The sequence below is a fragment of the Gymnoscopelus microlampas genome (genome assembly GCF_963454915.1).
Source record: "Gymnoscopelus microlampas genome assembly, chromosome: 7".
Lineage (NCBI taxonomy): Eukaryota > Metazoa > Chordata > Actinopteri > Myctophiformes > Myctophidae > Gymnoscopelus > Gymnoscopelus microlampas.
In genome coordinates this window covers 50,581,590-50,607,256 of record NC_139944.1, presented here as the reverse complement: position 1 = coordinate 50,607,256, position 25,667 = coordinate 50,581,590, and the positions used below count along the sequence as shown (strand labels likewise).

Genomic DNA, 25,667 nt, shown 5'->3' with positions numbered 1-25,667 from the left:
TTTATCGTTGTTTTTTTTTCTTACAATTGTTCATTAAAAAAATCTAATCTACATAAAAACACACTTTAGAAGTACTGAAAATAGAAGATCTACAAGGTCTTCTTTGTGAGCTTGTAGACTGGCTATTTTCACTAGTTTGTGGCTCGGGGGAAGACATCAAATTTCTCTTTTGGGTGACGACAAAAAGAAAGTTTGGGAACCAACCAGTGGGGTTAGGGCAGAGCCATATATAGGCACATAACCACGCCCACCTGGGCGAAACACCAAAGGAATAGTGCGTCCCCGTTGACGGTGGTGTATTCCGGCGAGAAGTGGATTTCTCTCCCCGAAGACCAAGTCGATTTTTACCAACTAAACGGGGGAATAAGTGCCGTTTAACGCCGCTAAAATCACCGCTTTTATGGTGATTACAGGAGATGTCTGTCGGCTTCTACCATGAGACCTTCCGTCTGGCTCACAGGAGACACAGAAACTAGTCGTTTTTTAATGTTTTAAGTAGAGAAATAATGCGCTCGAGCTTGCCCTGTGCTTCCACTAGCATAGAGTCATAGACAGACAATGCAGGCCTAGCTAACGGTTAGCTTAGCTCCTTCTACAACACTATACTGCTCTGCTGCTGCAGTGGGATTTAAACCTGTGTCATACAAGATACAAGACGGCTTTTTTTCGACGCTACACCAACACAACGACCCCCGGTATGTTTGACATTTTATATTGCTGGGTTATTATATATTTTTTTGTTGGGTTGAATTGAACTGTAGGTGGAAGAAACAACTTGTTTTAACAATTTAGGTTGGGTTTTTCTTTTTGCCGTTAGCCACCGTTGGGTTAGCGAGCAATGGATGGCGATTCCTGTTTTCTGTGTCTATGGCTTATATATGTAGACATGTTTTTAGAATTAAAACACTAACGTCACTGCAATTTTACATGGTTTAGTAACGTGTTAATAGATGTGTAATAGACGTTTACACGTACAGATTGCATTAAATCGATTGTTGAAAGCTTTTGGTTGAGAATGAGAACTAGGGCTTGGTTGGTTGGTGGTGATACCATACCTAGATTAAAGTCGGTGTGACGTAACATGTCAAACACAGGGTTAAAAGAAAATAAATCAGTCGATACGTTTTATTATTAGACATTATGCAGATGATGTTGCTTTGTTTCTGTGTTATGCTTGTTTATAGGGGGATGTTTGTGCATAGATTCATGTTGTTTTATACCAGTCTCTCAAAACCTGCAGGCCAAAAGAAAGCCCCCATTTCCCGGCCAGAGCCCAGTCCTTTTTAATAGCTACAGCAAAAATCAGTCTAAACGTTATAGATGAGACATTGTAGATCTAATATTGTTTTGTTTCTGTATTATGCTTGTTTATAGAGTGATGTTTGTTTATAGATTCATGTTGTTTTACTAGTCTCTCAAAACCTGCAGGCCAAAAGAAAGCCCCCATTTCCCACTAGAGCCCAGTCTTTTTTTAGTAACTACAGATACAAAAAAAATCAGTCGATACGTTTTTAGATGAGGCATTGTAGATCTAATGTTGCTTTGTTTTTGTATTATGCTTTTTTTATAGAGTGATGTTTGTTTGTTTATGCACTATGTTGTTTTACTAGTCTATCAAAACCTGCAGGCCAAAGCCCCATTTCCCAGAGCCCAGCCTTTTTCTTAGCAGCTACAGCTGGTGGAAAGTAACTAAGTACATTTCCCCAAGTACTGTACTTAAGTACACTTCTGAGGTATTTGTTACTTTACTGGAGTATTTTTTTTTACAAATTTCTGCACTTTTACTTCTACTCCACCACATCTCAGAGGCAAATATTGTACTTTTGCTCCACTACAATTATTTGTAAACTTTAGTTACTTTGTAGATTTGTATTTATTATTACAAAACACACATTACCCACTTCAGCCTTGTATGCATTCCGCCCATTTGAAAATAGCCGATCTACAAGCTCACAAGGCGGCTCATGAGCTTGTAGATCTGCTATTTTAAAAACATTTTTAATACATTTATACAAAACTTGAAATTGGACATTCTGCTTATTGAGTCATTTTTTTACTTTTGTACTTTTTGGCTTTTTTTTTATACCAATACTGTTGTACTTTTATTCAAGGAAATTTTTAATTCCGGACTATTACTTGTAACAGAGTACTATTTCTATATCGCAGTATTGATACTTTTACTTGAGTAAAAAATGTGAATACTTTTTTTCACCACTGGTAGCTACAGGAAACACTGGCCTGTTTTTTTTTTTTTTTAAAGCCGTGGCTCGGTGAAGTTACTAGGTCATCATGTAACATTATCCTCCCGATCATGTAATGTGTAGATCTCCATGGTAGCTGCTGGCCCTGGATGTATGTGTAATGTGTGTGTGTGTGTGTGTGTGTGCTGTGGTGTGGTGGATTGTCTTGCTCATGGACATCGGTCTTCTATACTCTCCTGGGTCCATATAGTCCTATGTGTTGTGTAGACTAGGGTCGATTTGCTTTGCAGGTTGCAGATCCGGTCTAGAGCGGATACTGAAAGTGTGTGTGTGTGTGTGTGTGTGCTAGGTGGTGCATGAATAGAGTACAGAAGTCCTGACGTCACTTGTTTATCCCCTGGGTCTTAAAGTAATTTCTCTATGGAGAATAACATCGGGTCATCTTAGAATCGTCTCATATAAGAATTGTGGTCCAAAAATAAACAAACTGTCTCTGCGATATTGTCAGGGTCTTATCGTTTATGATAGTCAGTCACTCATATTTGATACAGTCTGTTCCTGGCGATAATTTAACTAATTCGGCAGTAACATTAGCGTTTTCTCACCGTCAGTTGATGCTTCATATCCATTAAGGGTCAAATCAGATCATTTGTTTATTTTTGGAACACAGTTCTTATTTGATGCGATATTAAAGAGTGTGTGTGGGGAAAGTACTCATTTTTTTTGCTTAAGTAAAAGTATCAATACATTTATTGTATCGCAGGGGTTGACACTAACGGTTGCCCGACTGCCCGTGGAAAAACCTTCGGGCAAGTGGAGTTTGCTTTCAGGTTGCCCGACGGGCAAGTGCATTCCGTCTTCATTAAATATTATTGGCTATTCATGAAGAACAATGCTACCTTTTTACAACTAGCAGTTGCACTCATTCTGTTTTTTCAAAGTGACTGTCACTACTCCGTATAGATTGGATTTAACATTAATTTGTTCAACACGTGCAAATTTTACCCATCATTTTATAATGGACGATTTAACTTTTCGGGCAAGTGGGCATGACCTTTTGGGCAAGTAGAACATGACCTGTACTTGCCCGATGGGCAAGTGCCTCTGAGACCCTAGTGGCAACCCCTGTATTGTATCTGTTACAAGTATCTATCTATTTGGAATACATGAAATATGTAAGGGGGGGTCCCCGGCACAAAAGCAGTGATATAATAAAGAATGAATTAAAATGTTTCTTCCTCTTGCTGTCGTCCCTGTTCACACACACACACACACACACACACAGACAACATGAGCTCCCAGCTGCAGGTGTTCTCTCCTCCCTCCATCTCGTCCAGTGCCTTCTGCCGCGTGAAGAAGCTGAAGGTGGAGAGCAACGTGTGGGACGTGTCCACCAGCGACGCCTACGGCTCCATGGCGGGCGGTGGCCAGTCGGCGTACGCCTTCGCGCCGGCCATGGCCGCCGCCGTGCCGCCCTTCGCCCCGGCGCTGGTCTTCCCGCCCGCGGCGCCGGGCTCCCGGGGCCAGGTGGTGGTGCGCGCCGCCGACAGCACGGGCAGCCTTCCCCGAGGCTCCAGCAGGCGCGTCAGCAACGAGCAGCAGACCACTTCCACTGCCTCGTACCAAGGTTAGTACAGTTTTTGTTTTTTTTCTTAAGATTACAATGTACAATGTACATCCATCCATTTTACATTTTATACAGCAAGACAAGAAAATAGACAATACAAAAAAAAGAAAAAACAAGACGAAAAAAAAAAAACCCCCCCCCCAAACCCACCCCCACCCCAGAATGGCACAATAAACATCATTGACTACAACAACCTTTGCAGTAATAGGAACATATAACCTCAACCAAGAGGAGTTAGTGAAGGCGAAATATCGAGAAAGGAGCCCCAAATTTGGTTATAGGTCTCGGGTTTTCTCCTTACATTGTACATTGTAAGGAGACATACATTCACAAGGATGTTTTTTTTCCCCAGCCGTGCTGGCAAGTGAAGCAAAATACCTCTTGTGAAAGTTCACATGAATTAAACTGACATCACCCAATATCCAAATCCTGGGGTCAAAAGGTATCTCAGATTCTATGACATCTGAAACAGTGGTTATAATAAACTTCCAAAAATCAACCAAATGTGGAAAGGTTATTACAGTTTTAAATTATTTTTAATATACCTTTTAATAATCTTTGCAAAGAAAATATTAGTTCAGATGCAGGTGCGTTGGACAGTAACAAATGAAGCAATCATGAACAAACATTTATGAACAAAAATCCTGCACTCTGCTCTTGCTGCTGACATCAGTTTTATTCAAATTGACGTGATGTTTCGGTCCCACTGGACCTTCATCAAGAGTGTCTTATAATTTTAATAATAAAATAACAATAGCTTGAATTTACATAGTGCCTTTCATGAACCCAAGGACGCATTACATCAAAACAATGAACAACAAATAAACAAACAACCAAACAAAATAAACAAGTGTTGGAGCAGTTTTTACTTTTTGTTTTGATTTAGTTTTTGTGTGAAGTGGCCTTAATTGCTAGTTCATTTAATTTTTTGTTTTTGAAAAGGCTTGAGTTTTGGTTAGTTTTAGTTTAAAAAAAAATGTAATCTGAGGTATTTGTCTGAGGTGAGATTCAAAAAGATTGTCTATTTTCACAATTTTTGAAGATTCTTTGAAAATGTTTGAAAATATTAGGGTTATGTTTGAAATATTGACAAAGACTAAAACTAAGCAAATATTCTCTCATGATTTTTGTTAGTTTTTGTGTTATTTTGGTATAAAGCTTGTTTTTATTTGTATTATCTGTGAACTGAAGCAAGCATGAAAAAAACATTGCATTGACCAATACTCCCACACTCTGCTCTTGCTCAGCAGCATCAGCTTTTATTCAAATTGACAGACATTTTGGTCCCTCTGGACCTCTTGATGAAGGTCAAGAGGGACCGAAACATCAAAGCTGATGCTGCTGAGCAAGAGCGGTGTGTGGGATTTATGTTCATGAAATACTTTTTTCATGATTGCTTCAGTTGTCACTGTCCAAAGCACCTGCATCTGAACCAAGTGGATGTGCGACTATTTCCTTTGCATAGATCAGGGGTCTTCAACGTTTTCAGCCCAAGGACCCCTTAGCTGAGAGAGAGATGAAGCAGGGACCCCCTCTATATTGTATAAAATTGTGTTTCAGATTCAACCTTTTTTGTTTAAGTGGTCTGCTCTTTTTTCCCTCTACACCGATAGCTCTTTGCCAAAAATAGCCGATCTACAAGCTCACAACGCCTCGCAGCGCTAGATCGTTGTGAGCTAGATCGTATTTTTGGCTAAAGTTCTCCTCAGAAAAGAGATGCTAGGGTTCAAGTAAAAAAAAAAACCCTAGGGGTCCCTGACCCCCTGTTGAAGACCCCTGGCATAGATTATTTGTGAACGAGTTTGAGTTATTTTTTTGGTTTTCTTAGTTAACGACAATAACCGTTGCCTCGTTAAACCCCACCTCCCACGCAGAGACCTCGTCGTCCGGCAGCACCACCACCACCAGGGGGCACCACCACCATCGGCATGGGCAGAAGAGGAAGAACGAGGAGGTGAGCGAGGCGGGCAGTGCCAACGGCGGTGGCGGCAGCGGGTGCGGCAGCGTCCAGATCCTGGAGGAGCTGTCGGCGCCCGCCGCCGCTTACTCCACCCGCACCGGCGGCGGAGGGGGAGGAGGAGGGGCGGGCACCGGCCAGTCCATCCCCAACTCGGCGCCCACCACCAAGAGCAGCAGCTCCAACGGCGAGGGCGACTACCAGCTGGTGCAGCACGAGATCCTGTGCTCCGTGTCCTGCAGCTACGAGGTGCTGGAGTTCCTGGGCCGCGGCACCTTCGGCCAGGTAGCCAAGTGCTGGAAGCGGGGCACCAACGAGATCGTGGCCATCAAGATCCTCAAGAACCACCCGTCGTACGCGCGCCAGGGCCAGATTGAGGTATTTAAGACCATTCAGACCTGGAACGAATCTGTGTCATTTTAGATTTTATACTTTGGCTACTAAAAAAATAGCAGATTTACAAGCTCATAGCGCGGCATAGCTGCAGATTCAAGTACACAGTTGCTCCTTAGATTAACTTTTTGTTTTCAAATATGCTTTGTATGGTTCTGTTTTTTGAAGATGCACCATTATCAGTCCTCATGAGGAGATTATTAAGGCTAGGCAATTTTCAATCTGATGGCGGTTATTTGCAGGCATAAATTATTTTCCCTCTATAGGCACAAGTTCCTGTGAGCTTGTAGATGTGCTATTTTTGAAAAATCATTTGTGCAAATCTTTGAATATATATATATACTTTTAAAGCGAACATTTGTAACTCAAATCTCTGCTTCTGGGGGTCCCTGGAACAAAATATTTTGAGATGTGGGTCCGCGGCCAAATACATATAATTTTGGGGGTCCTTGACATGATTTCTTTTTAGAACCACTGATATTATAGCAACATACGTTTTTCAGAAAACTGTTACAATTTAGAAGACATTTGTAGATTATGGGGTCTATACTCATATAGCAACATTCATTTTTCAGAAAACTGTTACAATTTAGAAGATTGTAGATTGAATGGGTTAAGACCTGAGCCCGAAATATCTTCTAAATCCTAACCGTTTTTTGAAAAACAAATGTTGCTATACGAGTATAGACCCCATGTATTTGGCCGCCGACCCCTATCTCAAAATATTTTGTTCCAGGGACCCCCAGAAGCTAGAAGATAAATATGTTCGCTTTAAAAAATATATTTATTCAAAGATTTGCACACATTTTCTTTTTTGCAGATCTACAAGCTTGCGGCACGAAAGGGACGCGCTGCGAGTTTGTCGTTTGCTATTCTACAATAGCCAACGTATAAAATATGGATTCAGTGGTTAAAATGTGATGCTTTATTATTAACAAATCTTGCTGAGGACACCCTGGAGCCCTTGCAAAGACTTCACTTTGAGAGCCACTGATTTAAAACACCAGTGTGTTGATTTGTGTTTCTGTTTGAGGAAGAGATTAAGCCGTGGGTTTAACCCGACGTATAAGGTTACACTTAAGCATGTCTACAAACTCTGAAACCTGCTGAAACCAGCAGTTCTGCCTTAAAGTAATTGGAGGGGAAATAAGATACCGTGACCCTTCAAGGTAGTTGATGGTGAGCTGTAACTGCTGTGTACTAACTCAGTGGTTCCCAAACTGTGGGTGGGGGGCCCCGCATTATTTTTGGGGGGTCCCCAGATGATTAGCTTAATGTGCAACATTGTTTTCTCACTCAATAGCAAACAGACCAACATACAGTATAAGTGTATACAGGGTATCTGCACATTTCTAAAGTTACAATTTAATGACTTTTAAGACCTTTTTAACACCAAATAGGCCAAATGATCAAATCAACAAGCCTGTACAAGCTTGTAGTTCGGCTATTTCCACAAAATTTATCTGTGGAACCGAGTCAAACTAAATGTAATGTCTACAATTCCAAGTGCTTGTCAGGGTTGGGGTCCCCAGATCAAATATGATTATTTTGGGGGGCCACAGCCTGAAAAGGTTTGGAACCCTTGTACTAACTAACTGCAAAACGGTGTCTTTCTGCAGAATAAAAGAGCATTTTGCAATATAATTATTATACTAAATAATAGTATCCGATACTAGTGTGTAATTAAAATGAATTAATTCTCTCTCAAAGTGGGGTTCAGGGACCATCTGGGTTCCTTGAGGGGGTTCCAAATGGTCCCTTACAAGTCTCTAACTCTGAGAGTGCACAAATGGAACCACATGGACCCATACATGTCTCTAACTCTGAGACTGTACAAAACTCCCATAACTCTGAGAGTACAAATGGAACCATTTGTACTCTCACAGTTGTGGGAGTCCTTGAAATTAATAGGTTTGAGAACCATTGATCTAAGAATATAAACATTCTTTACCCATACCATATTGATGACACTGACTTGTAGCTTAGTTTGCCCTTTTATTAAACGATCATTATTCATTAACCTGACCTTGAATAGGAGCGGGCTCCAAATATTATACAGTACAGTATATCAGCTTTATGCTTCAATATATTAGACAAAGTGTTGAATGAAGAGAGGGTTGAATGCTACTACAGTAACTAAACTAAAATACAGTACAAACAAAACAATCTTAACCTACACCTGAGGTGTAGTGAAAGAAAATCAAATTAGGACATTCCATAATTATTATTATCTATATGATAATGGCTACATATGGTTTAATATCTTCTGATCTGAACCTCAGTCCCAATATGAATTTAACTTTAAATTAAACTTTTACATAAGGTGCATCAAAATAAAATGTTGTCTGAACTGAATTAACATCAGTCTCCTTATGAATTAAACTCTAAATTTAACATTTCAAAGGTAAGCCTACATGAGGTATATCAAAATAAAATACATATATAAAGTCTGAACTTCCGTCCAATCTTACAGTAAACTCAACATTCAAAAGCAAACAGTGTTTAATAAAATAAAACATCTGAACTGCAGTCCCGATATGAACACATTTTAACGGCAAGCCTATAAGGTATCAAAATAAAATAAATATCTTAAGTCCAAACACCAGTTCAACCTTAAATTAAATTCAAAGGCAAGCAAACATTTTTGTTTCATTTTCGTTTCATTTAGCTTCAAGTAGTCTGCATGCTCCTTTCCATGTTTATTCCTCTTGTGCCGTATGAGGGTGGTTGTATTGAAAGTATTTGGAGAAATACCTCCACACGTGTTGCAAACTGCATTTTTGGGCTCTGTCTCTGACACAATGAAAAACCGCCAAATGAGAGCCATTGCTATCGCGACCACGCAGACAGGACATGTGCTGCTCCGAGAGCTGTTGTTTACGTTTCACACCAGCTCCGTGTTGGAATGCTTGGAATGCAGGCAAGCTCTAGAGTGCCTCCGACAATGCAGAGCGATTCCTAATTAAAATGGCACATTATTTTGGATGTAAACGGTGCAGCTTTTTTTAAATAAAAGATCTGATTTCCGTATCGGGGAATTTGGTAACGGCCGATCGAGTCATTAGGAGCTAAAATCGGCCGATTTAAATCGGTAATCGCACTCTACCGAAGTTAACCGAACACCATAGGATCTAAATTCCTCAGTAGAAGAGTAGGGAGACCCAAGTTCCAACCACCACAGTTGTGTTCATTATATTGTATTAACATACTCTGCCACGCCTGTTGGTTCAAATAATGTTTTATTCATACACATAAAAGTTAGGGATTTGCAGCTTTTGAATAAAAACTGAGGGGTTTCACTGTCTACTATGTGTCTACTATGTGTTAACTAAACAGGTTTAGCTCGAGACCCAAAAGAGAAGTTTGATGTCTCCCTGGAACACAAACTAGTGAAAATAGCCGATCTACAAGCTCACACAACGTTGTCAGCCCCACCTCGTTGTGAGCTTGTAGATCTGCTATTTTCACTACTTCTTAAAAATAATATTCCCTCTTTATTTATAAAATCGTTTTGAAAAAAAACTTTAAAAATAACAATAATAAAAAACTAAATGTAGGAAAAAATAAAGGAATAATTTACTAGTACTTTACTAGTCATTTACTGAATGGGTCTCGACCCAGTGTTGAGAAAAAGTGTGTCGTTAACCTGTACTTGTTTGGAAAGCTTATGGATGTGAATGAGTCCTGTACATGATATTAAAACACTGTGTTGCTCCTTGTCCTTGCACAACAGGTGGGCATCCTGAACCGGCTGAGTGCGGAGAACGCGGACGAGTACAACTTTGTGCGTTCGTACGAGTGCTTCCAACACAAGGGCCACACCTGCCTGGTGTTCGAGATGCTGGAGCAGAACCTCTACGACTTCCTCAAACACAGCAAGTTCAGCCCGCTCCCCCTCCGGCACATCAGACCCATCCTACAACAGGTACTTTTTTTTTTTTAGATTTTAGCGTTCTCGTAGTCATTGTTATTGTCATATCGCTCTCAGCTGTCCGTGTTAACCTTGTTTGTTTTCTCCACTAGGTGGCCACGGCTCTGATGAAGTTGAAGAGTCTGGGTCTCATCCATGCAGACCTGAAACCCGAGAACATCATGCTGGTGGACCCCCTCAGACAGCCGTACAGAGTGAAGGTCATTGACTTTGGCTCAGCCAGCCACGTCTCCAAGGCCGTCTGTTCCACCTACCTGCAGTCCCGCTACTACAGGTCGGTGCACGGTTATGTAGTTTGCATTGTAACCAAGGGGCTAGCATCCGGCTTGTACATTGAGGCTACTGTATATAGGAAGAGACGGTTCATATGAATGGCCTGTAGTCTCACTGTTTCACTAAAATGCTGGTATCGGTATCGGCGAGTATGCCATTCCGATACCATGTAATTTATCACATGATGATATTTAATTTACAGTCATCGATTATTTTGTATTTTGAATGCTTCAGTTGATGCTGCACTGCTTTATACACTTACTGTACTATTTACATTATTATTTTAATAACTTGTAGCTGTAACAAGTATGAATGGAATTTATTCCTAGATCAGTGGTTTTCAAACTTTTTAATTTCAAGACAAATGGATCCGATACGCAAGTTATGGTATTCGGTATCGGGAAGGAAAAAATTGTATATCGGTACATCTCTAGTTGCATTGTCACTTTTCTCCCACCGAGTGGCCTCCCTGTCCCAATATTTAGCTATTGATAGTAAGTTACTATGTCAGATCTACAAGCTTAAAACACGGCGCGAAGCGGCGTGTGTTGAGCTTGTAGATCTGATACTTTAACATTTTGATCCTGAAAAGTAACAGTTTTGGACATATGAGGTTTCTACCCGATATACTTAGTTGACTGGGGTCTATACTTTGCCTACTAATGACATGCCCAGCATTGGAACACTAGGGTTCATGTGGTTAACAAACTGGAAAGAAGTGTTTTTTTTACATACTCCACCGATAAAACCAAAAGGGCTTCAAAAGAATAAGAGAGTGCTTGGATGTCAGTGTGTTCTCACAATGATATATTGCTAGTGTCTCATCTTCTGTACTAGTGGATAATCTTGGATCTTTTTATTATCTCAGAGCTCCAGAGATCATCTTGGGCCTGCCGTTCTGTGAAGCCATTGACATGTGGTCCTTGGGCTGTGTGATCGCCGAGCTGTTCCTGGGCTGGCCTCTCTACCCTGGAGCTTCCGAATATGATCAGGTTGGTACCATCATGCACAAAGCCATTTGTGATTTTCAGGCTGCCTCTATATCTTGCATGAGGAAAAATGAAGTCAACTTTGCCTCGAGAGGAATTCTAGCTTATAAAGCAGGGGTGGGCACAATATCACTTAGCCGTTTTCCAAGGCTGGGGTGACGATTTACATCTTATTCTAGTGCTGATTGTTACTGTTTTGTGTCCAGATCCGCTACATCTCCCAGACCCAGGGCCTGCCTGCTGAGTACCTGCTGAGCGCTGGCACCAAGACCAGCCGCTTCTTCAACAGAGGCCCCGACTCCAGCTATCCACTCTGGAGACTCAAGGTAGATTCATACTATAGCTATCCACTCTGGAGACTCAAGGTAGATTCATACTATAGCTATCCACTCTGGAGACTCAAGGTAGATGCATACTATAGCTATCCACTCTGGAGACTCAAGGTAGATGCATACTATAGCTATCCACTCTGGAGACTCAAGGTAGACAGATCCTATAGCTATCCACTCTGGAGACTCAAGGTAGATAGATACTATAGCTATCCACTCTGTAGACTCAAGGTAGACAGATCCTATAGCTATCCACTCTGGAGACTCAAGGTAGATACATACCAGTGTTGATTTCGTCGACTAAAACTATTGATGAAAAATGTTCGTCGACTACCTTTTTTCACTGACGAAAACTAAATAGAAACTAAGATGACTACAGACGAAGACTAAATATATTGACCATTTTTTCAACAAATAAAAACTTGACCAAAATGTTAAGGAGGGACTAGTGGAGAAGAGATCCAGTAGAACTAAGACAAGTCATTTTATGTTTGGTTACGCTCGGGTGTTACGCTCTGAAAATAGCTTATCTACAAGCTCACAACGTGTGAGCTTGTAGATCGGCTATTTTCAGCATGCAACCAAGTGTAAAATCAGCCATTACAACGCCATCAAGGTCTGCCGGAAAATGTGGCAATGTCTGCGCAATGATAAAATGTAAAATTTGCTGTATTTATTTGTATATATACCCCTATTGTACAGATATTTGTTGGGTTAAATATTTATTGTTTAAAATAATATTGTGGAAAAATGCTAATACCAGATCACCATAAACGGTGTCTTTGCCTTTCAGACCCCATCAGAGCACGAGGTAGAGATGGGTATCAAGTCAAAGGAAGCCAGGAAGTACATCTTCAACTGTCTGGATGATATGATGCAGGTATGTTGGCTCTTCTTTCTATTCATTTATCCCAAAACACAGAAGTGTCATGGCGGAAATCTGAATTGACTTAGCAAAGTGATGTTTCTTTTAGATCAGTGTTGATTTCGTTGACTAGAACTAAGACGAAAAATGTCTGTCGGCTATCTTTTTTCACTGACGAAAACGACATAAAAACCATGACTAAATATACTGACAATTTCGTCAACAAATAAAGACTAGACTAAAATGTTTGGGAGATACTAGTGGAGAAGAGATCCAGTAGAACTAAGACAAGTCATTTTATGCTTGGTTGAGCTCAGGTGTGAAAATGGCACATCTACAAGCTCACAACGCGTCGCAAGCTTGTAGATCGTCTATTTTCAGCATGCAACCAAGTGTAAAATCAGCCGTTACGACGCCATCAAGGCACCGGCAAAATACATTTGAGTCGACTAAATCAACTGTAGATTTAGGAGTCGACTAAAACTAGACTAACAGTAAAACATTTCAGATGACTAAAATATGACTAAAACTACATTTTATTCAAAAGACTGAAACAACTGAATCAAAATTTGTTTTAGATACACAATATGAGAGATACTATTAGTAACAGATGTTTTCCCCACAGTTTGTTGGACCACACCAATCTCAGTATTGTTTATTTTGTACGCATTCCCAGGTCAACCTGTCTTCTCATCTGGAGGGGACCGAGATGCTGGCTGAGAAAGCAGACAGGCGTGAGTTCATTGACCTCTTGAAGCGGATGCTGCGACTGGACGCCGACAAGAGGATCACGCCCACGAAGACGCTGGGTCACCCCTTTGTCACAATGAGCCACCTCATGGATTACCCACACAGCTCTCAGTAAGTGTGGGGATTTGCAAATGTTTTCGTAAAATTAATTCCCTACTTGATCATACTACAACGTCACACGAAAGCATCAAAAGTAACAGATCTGCAAGCTTGTAGAGCTTGCAGATCTTCTACTTTTGATGTTTTTGAATCCTGAGAAGTAACAGTTTTGGAAATATGAGGTTTCCACCCAACAGCGATGATATACTATTTTCGCTATTTGTTGTACGACAAAGTATATGGGGCTTAAGGCATTGGTTCTCAACCAGTGGTCCGGGGACCAGTGGTTCCAGCTAAATGATGGAGAGTTGGTAACCAAATTGACCCTTATAGATGTTTAACCTTTGAGAGTGTAAAATGAAACCAAATGTGCATTACTTAATTAAAGAATTGTTATTTTGATCAACGTTTGCCTGTTATCGCTCCTATTGGTACCAACATCAATGGAACAGCATGGAATTGTGGACAAAATCGTATCCAGCGATAACAAAATATTCTAAGTCTTGGGTCTGAGAGTCTAAATCTCATCAAATGGTGGTATGTGGCTCAAATGCAGAATAAATGATGGACCTTGATATGAAAAGGGCTGAAAACCACTGACTTAAGGGGTTAACCATTGCAACATGAAAGACCATCACTACTGTCCCAATTTGTAGATGATGTTCTCAATGAAACTCAATGTTCTCTCTCTCTCTCTGTCTCTTTCTCTGCGTCCCTCCGCAGTGTGAAGTCGTGCTTCCAGAACATGGAGATCTGCAAGCGCCGCAGCTCCACCTACGACAGCAGCAAGTCCCTGTACTCCACCAACGCTGTGCCCAGCGCCGCCGCCGGAAACCTCACCGTCACCTTCAGCAGCCAGCTCAACCAGCACAACCAGGCACGCTTCATTCTGCTTTCCTTCAACCTTTCATGCTGTTTCACAAATCACAGATTAAGACTTGGCCTGACAGAGGGTTTCTGTCATGAGATTTTATTTTTGCTTTATTACACGTTATTATTGTTATTATGATTATTCTGGTGTTAACCAGAAGTGTATTTCTATCCTTTTCCCCGTTTCTACAGGTGCCTTCAGCCGGGGGTGCGGTGCCTCTGCTCAACTACCAACCAGCTCTGTACCAGCAGGCCACCATCAACATTCCTGGGCTGGCTCAGCAGAGCGTCCCCATTCAGACGCGCAACCCCGAACCCTTCCAGCAGACCCTGATAGTCTGCCCTCCCTCCACCATCCAAGGTGAGGAGGATAAACGGCTCTGTGAAGCAGTGTTGATCTTGACAGAAAATTTTGATTTAGTTTTAGTCATATTTTAGTCACCTGAAATGTTTTAGTTTTAGTCTAGTTTTAGTCGACTAAATATCATAAGATTATAGTCGACTAAATCTACAGTTGATTTAGTCGACTAACATGTATTTTGGCGGTACCTTGATGACGTCGTAATGGCTGATTTTACACTTGGTTGCGTGCTGAAAATACCCGATCTACCAGCTCACAACGCGCCACGCTGCTTGTAGATCTGCTATTTTCAGACCGCAACACCTGAGCGAAAACCAACCAAACATTCGGGTGGGTTCTATTGGATATCTTCTTCACTAGTCCCTCACTAACATTTTAGTCTAGTTTTAATTTGTTGACAAAATTGTCAATATATTTAGTCTCAGTTTTAGTCATCATAGCTTAGTTTTTATGTAGTTTTTGTCAGTGACAAAAGGTAATCAACGTACATTTTTCGTTACAGTTTTAGTCGACGAAATCAACACTGCTGTGAAGTGTGTCCATCCATTTGGACCAAAAGACTTCATCTTATTTGAATTCAGAGTGTTCAACTATTGTCTATGTCTAACTATTGTCGTTGTTAGGTGTCCGGGTATAGCTCAGTCGGTAGAGCTCTCGCCTTTAGACCACAAGGTCATGGGTTTGATCCCGGGCACCGCCAACCTCGGCGTATGAGTAGCACGGCTTGGGTGTGGTAAGTCGTGCGGTAAGTACTGGGAGCTGATGGTAGGTGTAGCGCTCCACCTCAGCAATCCATCTCCCAGGGGTCTAGCACATTGTAATGGGGACAGACTCCTGCGTGTTATTTGGTTGATACCGACAATAAGCCTCTCCCGACCTACTTAGATAGGTGACATGTAAAAGCCCATGTCGATGTCCTGCCTGCTGTTTTTACCACTAGCAAATGTAATACAATCAATAGTAATGACTGGTAGAGGGCATTCCATTAAGGTTCGGTCCTTGCACAGACCAAACTGGGTTCAAATTCGACCCGAGGCCCTTTGCTGCATGTCCTTCCCCATCTCTCTCTCTTGTCATTTTCCCCATCTTCTAAAAAATATATTAAAATAAATTAAACTAGAAAATGTGCTCCTCGGAGCACAGGTCTCCGCCAGTACTGTTCCTGATTAATCCTGTCTTACCTAATTATATTACATATTGTCACTTGTCACTTGACCAATGTTAGCTTGGCTGATGGAAGCTCACTTCAAAAAATATAAATGATTTTTTGAAGTGACACACCTATTTATAGGTTTTTATTTCGTCATGCGTCTCGCTAGCCAATCAAAAGCATTGGTGACAACATATTGTCACGTCTCACGTGAAGCTTGACCAATGTTAGCTTGGCTGAGACGGACGGAAACACGGAAGGACAAGAACGAAAACATACTCTCCACCTCTGGCGGAGACAAAAAGTAACTGAAAAAACACTGCTCCTCACGTATTAGAAGGACAATATCAGTCACCAGAACCAAGGACGGATGTTTTCAAAGAATCTATCATGGCTAAAATGGGTTTATATAGATAGGGGGCGTGTCTGATAAAATGAATGTCCCCCAAACATGTTTGAAAGTGAAATACCCCTTTAACTCATACACTGCCACTGACGTAATAAACGTAATTATTCCCGTTTACCAATCCTGCCACTGACGTAAAAAACGTAATTATTAATTTTTCAAAACATTTTTTTTTTTTTTACCCAAAGACCAAGGAGATATGATTTTTCGAAGGAAAACACTCCCATCCACTTCCTTGTTAACTTAAAGCTTAAAAATTCTATATCTCAGCTCCTGAGTACTTTTTTTTTTTTCAATGAAAAATCTCTGGCAGTGGGCAAACGCGGCCAGCAATAAGTCTGGCAGTGAATGAGTTAATAAATGTCATGGATAGGCTGAAGCTGACTAAGTTGTTTTTGTTTCTTTTTCCAGGGCTGCAGTCCTCCAGTAAGAACTCCAGTTTCCCAGTGAGGATGGACAGCTCGGTGCCTGTGGTTCCCCAGAGCCAGTCTGCCCAGTCATTACAGCTGCAGCCCAGCATGCTCACACAGGTACGATGGTTCAACATCACCTGTTTCACCCATTAACCCATTCATTTCCTGAGGCCGTTTTTTTTCTAACAGTTTTTTGAAAAACGTATGATGCTATATTAGCTGTGTTCAAAACTTTGTCAAGAACCCCCAAAATGATATGCATTCGGCCGCCTACCCACATCTCACATTTTGTTTTTGTTCCAGGGACCCCCAGAAGCAAAGATTTGAGCAAAAAAAAAAGTGCTTAGAAAAAAAAAATATATATATATATCAGAGATTTGCACAAATTTTCACGATGAAAAAAAAAGTAGCAGATCTACAAGCTCATAGCTTTGTGATGCGCTATATGAGCTTGTATGTCTGCAATTTTTGAATAGCCTGCTGTAAGTATAAAATAAAATGCTGCATTGCACATTTTGGCGCAATTCACATGTTTTTCTCCTGGTTTGCCAGCTAACTGAGCCGCAGTTGGATGTGGAGAATGAGGCATTGTTACCCCCAGTGGAAGAAAACTGAAGTGTTTTCTTCTATTTTGTTTAAAGTTTCGGTTTCTTTACAAATTCCTTTTTGTAATTGAATACCTTCATGTGTCGAGGTTGAAAACGGGAGGAGGGCATTTTAAAAACTAATTGTCAGTGAAACCACCCACCCGGGCCAACCCCCCATGATGGACCAGGATCACATTGCAGTTAATAATACACAGGAATACTGATTAATGCACTTGTAAAATGGACATCAGTTCTATGGCTGTTTTGATTTGAAGTAAATATGTCAGTTTGCTTTCCAATGCTGGAGTGTGTTTCCAATGTGGTTCCGTTCACATGATACATACTGTATCGCCTCTGTCGGTTGGAAACCTCATATTTCTGAAACTGTGACGTTGCAGGATTCAAATTCAAAAATGGCAAAAGCAGCAGATCTACAAGCTCAAAAGCGCTGCGTTTCGAGCTTGCAGATCTGCTGCTTTTTGATGCTTTTTGTGTGACGTTGTAGTATGATCAAGCAGGGTGTTAATTTACGGGAAAAAAAAAACACCAAAAGTTAACCCTTTAAGACCTGGAACGCATCTGTGTCACTTTAGATTTCTTTGGCTATTTTTGAAAAATCTTGAAAAAAAAAAGTTTCGTTTTTTTTCCAAAAAACTGTTAGGATTTAGATTTTTTTAAAGAATCGCCTCAGGTCTAATATGGAGATGAGAGGTTTCTGCCCCGACCGCAGCGATATACACTACATATTTCAGGTGTCCAGAGCGCCAGCGGAACAGGAAGCCCATCGTTGCATCCGATCCGATCGACCTTTTTACCCTTATAGCCCTCTCAAATTACAGCCTTGGAAGGTTGATGTTCTTCCTCCAGCTCCTAACCATGTCCGCCCCTCCCTCCATCCTCCTCCTCCCCCCCCCAGGGCTCCTGTACGCCTCTGATGGTGGCCACCCTGCACCCCCCCTCAGCAGGCATAGCTCCCCAGTACTCTCTACCCCTGGGGCTGGGCGCTGGGGTGGGTCGACCCACCCTCCTGGAGCACACAGCCACAGTGCTGGTAAACCGAACCACTGACTTGCCCCGAGAGAGACTCGCATTATACAGTTTATCTCTTCTTTTTTTACAGCCCGACCGATTACTACACATTTTTGGGTCAGATTTGTTTTTGGAAAGTCCTGGACCAGTGGTTCTCAACCTTTTTCAGGCCGCAAAATAATCCTATTTGAACTGGGGACCTCCCAAAATAATCATACTTGAACTGGGGAGAGGACCCACCAAAATAACCATATTTGAACTAGGGAACCCCTATCTACAAGATCACAATGCGAGCCGTTGTGAGCTTGTAGATCGGCTATTTTCTCAATCATGTTCCCTTTCTCATATTATTTGACGATTTGGCCAATGTTTGACCAGTTTTTATAGTATAGTTTGTTGATTACCTTTGGATGTATTGAAAGTCCTTAAATTGTCACTTCACTGTCATCTGGGGACCCACCCTAAATCATGTGGGAACCCCCCCTGGCGATCCCGACCCACTGGTTGAGAACCACTGTCCTAGACCACCGATTACTGATGTTTTGACTGATATTCTAATCAAATTGAAAAACGTTGACAACATTTTCTAGTTGAGGACATTTAACGTATAAGCAAGCAAACGAACACATGTGTTTTTGACAGATAAAAAATACCAAACTGAATGTTATTCTATTTATCCACTTAAAGCCTGATTCAAAACATTTCAAAATTGCCCGATGTACAAGCTCACAACATGTCGCAATGCGACGTGTTGTGAGCTTGTAGATTTGCTATTTTTTTTAAGCTTTGGCTTCAAATAATCGGTCTGGCTCTAATCTCTTTCTTTAACACTAACAACACCATCTCTCTCTTTACCCCCTCCCCCTCCGACCTCTACTACAACCATTCCTCCTCTCCTCGTGTCAAACTACAGTTTTTTCGATTCCCTAATCTTATTTTAATGCCTCACTTCTGCCTTTTCCTGCCTCATTCGCTACCCAAACAGTACAAGTTGGAGTCAAAGAAAACGTGATCGATTGGCCAAAGATGGCACGAAACTAAAAAAGTTAACGTCGACTGGGTCGTAGGCAGATGAACCAAAAATATAGGCTACTATAGTTGTACTTTTTTACAATGTCACATCAATCATGGTATTCTTAATAGTAGCTCTAAACAAGGGAACCAGGAGACCTGGACTGCCAGACCCCTAGTGGTTGAAATCTGAATGGCCGGACTTCGCATGACGTGTCATGCGAAGTCACGTCATGCGAGGTCCCTTCTATGCCCATGTATGGACGAAAGAGGGACAAAAGATGGACAGACATTTATCCCCATATATGGACGAAATAGGGACAAAGCCTCATGTAGGCCGACCCTCTGGGTCTGGCAAATAATCACAGGTCACACATGCATATTTTGGATATAGAATATATTTACTCAAAACCTTTTTATTTCTTTTTCTGTCTGTCTTTACCATGGTCACATTGCCGTCCCTTCCCGACGCCATTCTTTCCCATAGGTCTGCTGAAGAGCATGGAGAGAGCATGTGTTCGTTCGATGACTTGGTCTGTTGCTTTTGCTTGCAGCCTCATTGTTCTGGTTCAGTCCTCCTTTTCCTTGGTTTCAGTGTGAAGGAGATTGCGGCCTACTGAAGTAACATTTAGAACCACACTCTGTTTGACCCTTTTTATACAAACATAAATGTTTTTTTTATTTCTGGCCCCCGGGCCCAAAATATTGCAGCATGCCATTTCCCCCCCCCAGACAGCTTGTCAACAACAAGACAGACAGTGTGGGGCCAATCAATGACTAGGCTTAATCTCTTCACTGGCTCTTCTCTCTTTAACAGGCTCCATGGTGTTGCCTACACTTGTCTTCACCTGAGCTGATTGTTTTTTGGTGCTTCACTTGTCAAAAGAAATTGCCATGCATGGTGTCATGTGGTAGATTTGTTGCAGGGGCTCTGCTTCTAATAAAGGAATGGCTTTGGGCAAAAGTTGTGCTCGCTTCTCTAGCTTTTTTTCGTGCTTTTGCTAGTAGAGAAGGTTATGGCCGTTGGCTCGTCTCTCTCTCTGCTCCTTGTTTGTCATTTATCAGCATGGCTCGACTTGCCTGGCCCGTTCCGGCAGTGGGGATCGTTAATGTTTTCACGTTGGGTGTCAAAAGTACTCTGTGTTGTGTCGTTAATATTGAAGTGTGGATTCGCCTGTTCTTCCACCTCCTCCAGCAGGCCTGGCCCACCGGCACCCAGCAGATCCTTATCCCGTCCTCGTGGCAGCAGGTCCCGGGTGTGGCCATCCATAGCTCCGCCCACCAGTCGGCCGTCGCCGAATCGCCCCTGGAGACGCATCAGTCGGACGCCAGCGTCCAGCAGGGACACAGCTGGAGGTGAGTCCACTAGCTGTTCTCTCTATTCTAGAGGGCCCCCGTGTTGAAGACGGCACACACACACACACACACACACACACACCACAGTGGTTTAATTTCACCACTTAAACCCCTATATACTTAGCGACAGCGGTCTCTAGAGAAAACAGCAAAATAAAATATCAGGTGCGCCTTCCGTTTAGACGGCAACGGCATTTTCTGGAGTTGAACTCGCAAAAAAGTGAAACCCCCTTCCAGAGTGGAAATCTTTGAAAACGCTCCTTTTCGCGTCTCCATGTAAACCTGCAATACGGGGGAAAATTTGTAATAATAATAATTTGTGTAGGCATAGGAGTGAAATCATTGACCAGCTTTCTGAACCTAGGAAAGTAATCCTGTCTCCCAACAGGATTTACTCTATGAGATTTAGGGAGCTTGTTCTAAGCCGTTAGGAGTTCCCAGCAGATGCACACACATTCCGGGGGGGGGATTGTGTTGCATTGGAATGCTTGATAATAATACGTAGATGCATAATCTCCGCACCACAAGCAGCATTTATGCAAATGTACTGTTTACCCTGCAATTATAGTGTCTGTGTCATTAGATAGCACGCATATTAAGCTCTTTGCCCCAGGCATAGATAGAGGACGCCCGTGTCACATAACTGTACAATGTGACGGTGGTGTGTGCAGTGGTGGAAAGTAATTAAGTACATGTACTCAAGTACTGTACTTAGGTAAAACTTTGACTTTACTGGAGTATTTCCAATTTTCTATACTTTTACTTCTTCTCCACTACATCGCAACGGCAAATATTGTAGGTTTTACTCCACTACAATTATTTGAAACTTGAAAGTTACTAGTTACGTTGTAGATTTAGATTATTATTACAAAACACCAATTAACCACTTCAGCCTCATATATACTATACTTTTATCCAAATATTATTTGATCCACAATAATAGAGAGACACACACACACACACACACACACACACACACACACACACACACACACACACACACACACACACACACACACACACACACACACACACACACACACACACACCCATAGTGCCTTTCATGTGTGCGGCTCTACATTAGAAGAGCTCAGTTTACCAGTGCTGTCCCATCTGTCAGTTGGTGACAACATTCACATCTTGACCTTTTGCCCTCAGCAGGAGCACAAACCAGGCCCGGTCTCAGCAGGAGAGGAAGAAGGTCAAGGCTAGACGTGGCGAGAGCAAAAACAGGTTGGTAACCAGCCTTCTGCTTTCACCATACATGGATATTTTAGTTCAGTAGTTTTCAAAGGACCCCCCAATGACTCTGAGAGCATACAAATCATTCCCTTTGTACACTGTCAGAGTGACAGACCTGTAAAAAAAACCTCTCAAGGTCTCCTGGGGGTCACTTTGAGAACCACTGCTTTTTAGTTGGATTGTTAGACACGAGGATTGGAAGAGAGACTGCTCTGTTTGATGACTTAAAAGTGTGGACTAGTACTTAAAAAGTGTGGACTAGTACTTAATGCACTACGTAACTTTCCTCTTCTATCCCGGATTTGAACCCGGTTTCCTGCGCAAGTGCTGACATTTTTTATCATTGCGCTAATAGAGCCTGCCTGCTTGCTCGGGGGGGATAAAATTAATCTTGACCGGTCAAAATTGTTTCAAAATTGTCGGGTCAAAATTCATATCAGATCTTGTGTCTAGGTGAGACATGACCTTTTGACACGATCTGAATGTCTCAATAGAAGAGCAGGGAGACAAAATACAACCACCCCAATTGTATAAGTTATATTGTATTAACATATTCTACCATACAGATTGGACAAAATTACATTTTATTCATTTAAAACAAAGTTTAATATACAAGTCAAATTTAAAAAATCTTTATTATTTTAGATAAACAAACTAATAAATCCCAGGTCACATTGGACTGGACCTCAAACTCCACTGACATGTTCTTGTCTCTCTCTCTCAAGGGGAATGTCTACTGCATCGCTGCTGGGCCTGCCCAACTGCAGCGCCACTCTGTCCCAGCCAATCGTCATCTCCGACACACCCAGCCCGGCGGTCAGCATCATCACCATTCACAGCGACACGGACACGGAGGACGAGCCCAAGTTCCACCCTGGCAGGTTAGGAGGACGACCTAACCTTTCCTTCGACACAGGAAATAACTTTATAAATCATAATACCCTCCTTTTAGATTTGTTTAGTTTTTAGGTTTATTTTAGGTCACGTTTGAAACAGTCCATACACACTTAAAAGGCACCGGCCTACATTAAAGGCAACATGGGGAAAGACTCAAATGCAGAATAAATAATGGACCTTGATATGAAAAGGGTCGAAAACCACTGGTCTATAGTGCGTACCAAAAGAATCCTGAAGTGGGGGCGTCAACAAGTGTCATTTGGTAGCGCGGACATCTTTGTGGGGTATAAACAGGTTGACTTAACATTGACCCCCACCAGTATGTCTGCAGCTACTAATAATAGCATTTTAATACTAGTCATTAAGCTACTAATATAGACTGAAGTAATTAAAGCGGGTCATGTTAGCGTGTTTGGAATTGTAACAGCTGAAATCAATAACATATCAGTATTCTGATATTAATCTGCGGGCCGCATTAAGTGAAGGTGGGGGCCGCATGTGGCCCCCGGGCCGCCAGTTGTCCATGTATGCACTATACCGTCCATGAATTTGCTGCAGTCCACTGACATCCTTGTTTCTCGTGTGTGTGTGCGCGCGCACGCAGTGTGGGCCTGAGCCAGCGGACCAACGTGATCAGCTGCGTGACCCTGCACGACTCGGACTCGTCCAACGCCAGCCCCCTGACCCCCCTGCCCCGCTCCCACCACCACCACCTGTCCGTCAGCGCCATGCCCTCGCGCCAGGCCAAGTCCCTGGCGGTGGTGGCGCCTTCGGTCAAGGGCCACGTGTCGGACAGGGGCTCCTCGGCGTCCCGCGCACGCCTGGTTGACACCTGTGAGTATCTTGTTGGATGTTGAATTATGAATGAATGAATTAATGGTTTATTTTCTGTCTTTGTTTACAACAAATCAAAACACACTTGTGTGGGCTTAACCCATTAAATTATACTTTCCTTCTCTTGGTTTAAAAAGAAGTTGAATACAAACTGGAAGGCTTTTACTGTTTACTGTTAATAAAGTCTTTAAAGCATTGCCAATAACCAAATGATGTGAACTGTTTGTTGTGTTCCCAGTGAGCTACATGAAGCCAAAGAGATCAGCCAGGCAGCCCTGCAGCTCCGGGGAGAGCATGGAGCGGCAGAGACTGGTGCCGAGTCAGTCTCACCCTTTAAACCTCAGCCAGGTGAACAAGCTCTCCTCGCCTTTTTGTTCTTTTTTTATCTTGTGCCCCGTGTAACGAAGCCTAGTGGTGGGAAAAGTACTCTATTTTTTTTACTTAAGTAAAAGTATCTATACTGAAATGTAGAAACACTCGCCTAAAGTGAAGTTTCGTCACGTTTCCCCCCGGTGGAAAAGTGACGCATGTGCATACTCTATTATCCATGAAGGTTTAATAAATACCCCTGTGTGTTTCCCAGGTTCAGCCGGTGGTGTCCTCGTCTCAGGAGCGCTTGGTGGTAGGGGGCGGAGCCTCCTCCTCCTCCCACCACCACGGCAGTTCGTCGTCCTTGCGCCGCCAGCAGACCTTCCCCCCCGCTGCCGCCGCCATCGCTGCCGCGGCGGCCGCCGCCTCCCACTATAACTTCCAGGAGGTGTCGGCCCTGGCCTCGGCGGGGGTGGTGGTCCCCCCCTCGGCGGTGGTGGGGCCCAGCCTCTACACGTACCCGGCCTCGGCCGCCCTGTCCTCGGCCTCGCAGGCCATGGAGCACCTGTTGGGGCGCGGCCACCACGCCCACCACCACGCCCACGGCCACGCCCACCACCACGGACACCACTCCCCCTCCTCCGCCGCCTACGCGGCGGCCGCCTCGTACGCCTCGTCCTCCTCCTCCTCGTCCCGGAGAGGAGGAGACTCGTCCGGGGCCGGCGGTCGGAAGGACCACCACACCACGACCTCCTCCTCCTCCGTGGGCGTGGTGGGAGGCCTGCTGCACGGCCTGCCCGCCGCCTACCAGCACCAGTTTGCCGCCGTGGGCTCGCCCTACGTCAGCGTGACGCCGCGGGCCGAGGCCTACGGCGCCTACCAGCTCAGCCCTAGGCGTCTGACACAGTACCCCTACCTATGAATGAATTAAAGAGCCACAGTACCCCTACCTATGAATGAATTAAAGAGCCGTTATCGTCACAATGATGGCTCACACGTTTAAAAGGAGAAATCCGGACTAGCCGTTTTCTTACCTTTTATATATGATGTTATATCGGAGGACGAGTGGCAACAGTAGAAGACTTTCATAACTCCATCCCAGAGTCCACCGCAGCTAAAAAACGTGAGCGGATGGTCCGTGCGCTAAATCGCCTCCAAAGTGTTTGAGTTAGATGATGCGCCCCTCCGGAAGTCTCGCAAGATGAGATTTCACCCGTTCTATCCAAGTCTGCTTGTAATTACTACGGCGGCCCTTTTGGGACAATAACACTGTGGCGAGGTTTCTGTCAATATGAACGTTAGATTTCACAAACAAAAAAAAAGGCGCACGGACCATCCGGTCACGTTTTTAGAATGAAACGTTTCCGCTGTATCAGTCGTCCTGGGATATAATAACGTCATATAAAGGTAAGAAAAAGGCTTGTCCGGATTTCTCCTTTGACAACACCCCCCCACCCCCCCCCCCCCCTGTGTGCTATCTATCACAAGGGGACTTTTAGACTTTTACTGGAGCAATTATGGCAGATTTTAAAGATGGTCACATGTTTCATCATTGCTGGTTTTTAACTGTGAGGCAGTGTTTTCACTTCCGGCTAGTTTTACTTGCTCCTTTTTTTTTTGGGACTATTTTAACGTTCTGTGATGTTATTTTTTAGTATTATTTGATATTTTATCATTTTATTTTTTTCCTGTAGGGGAAATCATGTCTCTCTTTGTTTTTTGACCTATATATATTTTATCCCTATGTTATTCAGATGTAGTGTAAAAACCTTGTGGTAAAGATGTATT

At 42.8% G+C, this 25,667-nt stretch overlaps 1 protein-coding gene across 5 annotated transcripts; it reads left to right on the top strand.

The window, feature by feature from the left end:
* The first annotated feature begins 304 nt into the window (after positions 1 to 304).
* Positions 305 to 24,837, top strand: hipk1b (homeodomain interacting protein kinase 1b). 5 transcript variants are annotated; one of them, XM_084061215.1, is made up of 19 exons: positions 305 to 695; positions 3,487 to 3,828; positions 5,703 to 6,163; positions 9,912 to 10,103; positions 10,202 to 10,383; positions 11,251 to 11,374; positions 11,578 to 11,697; positions 12,494 to 12,580; positions 13,242 to 13,426; positions 14,138 to 14,291; positions 14,477 to 14,645; positions 16,613 to 16,731; positions 18,118 to 18,252; positions 20,440 to 20,597; positions 21,756 to 21,830; positions 22,565 to 22,720; positions 23,341 to 23,570; positions 23,809 to 23,918; positions 24,154 to 24,837. In XM_084061215.1, exons 2-19 carry the CDS (start codon positions 3,492 to 3,494, stop codon positions 24,799 to 24,801), a joined length of 3,642 nt encoding a protein of 1,213 aa, XP_083917341.1. In that variant the 5' UTR covers positions 305 to 695; positions 3,487 to 3,491; the 3' UTR covers positions 24,802 to 24,837. The 5 variants fall into 5 exon arrangements, with proteins under 5 accessions (XP_083917341.1, XP_083917340.1, XP_083917339.1 ...); XM_084061214.1 differs by having other exon boundaries at positions 20,437 to 20,597; positions 21,759 to 21,830; XM_084061213.1 differs by having other exon boundaries at positions 20,437 to 20,597.
* The last annotated feature ends 830 nt before the right edge of the window (positions 24,838 to 25,667 follow it).

Coding starts and splice junctions, on each gene's coding strand:
- hipk1b (XM_084061213.1), top strand. CDS start 3,492: ATGAGCTCCCAGCTGCAGGTGTTCTCTCCTCCCTCCATCTCGTCCAGT. Junction 6,164..9,911: donor CGCGCCAGGGCCAGATTGAG/GTATTTAAGACC, acceptor CTTGCACAACAG/GTGGGCATCCTGAACCGGCT. Junction 11,698..12,493: donor ATCCACTCTGGAGACTCAAG/GTAGATTCATAC, acceptor TTTGCCTTTCAG/ACCCCATCAGAGCACGAGGT.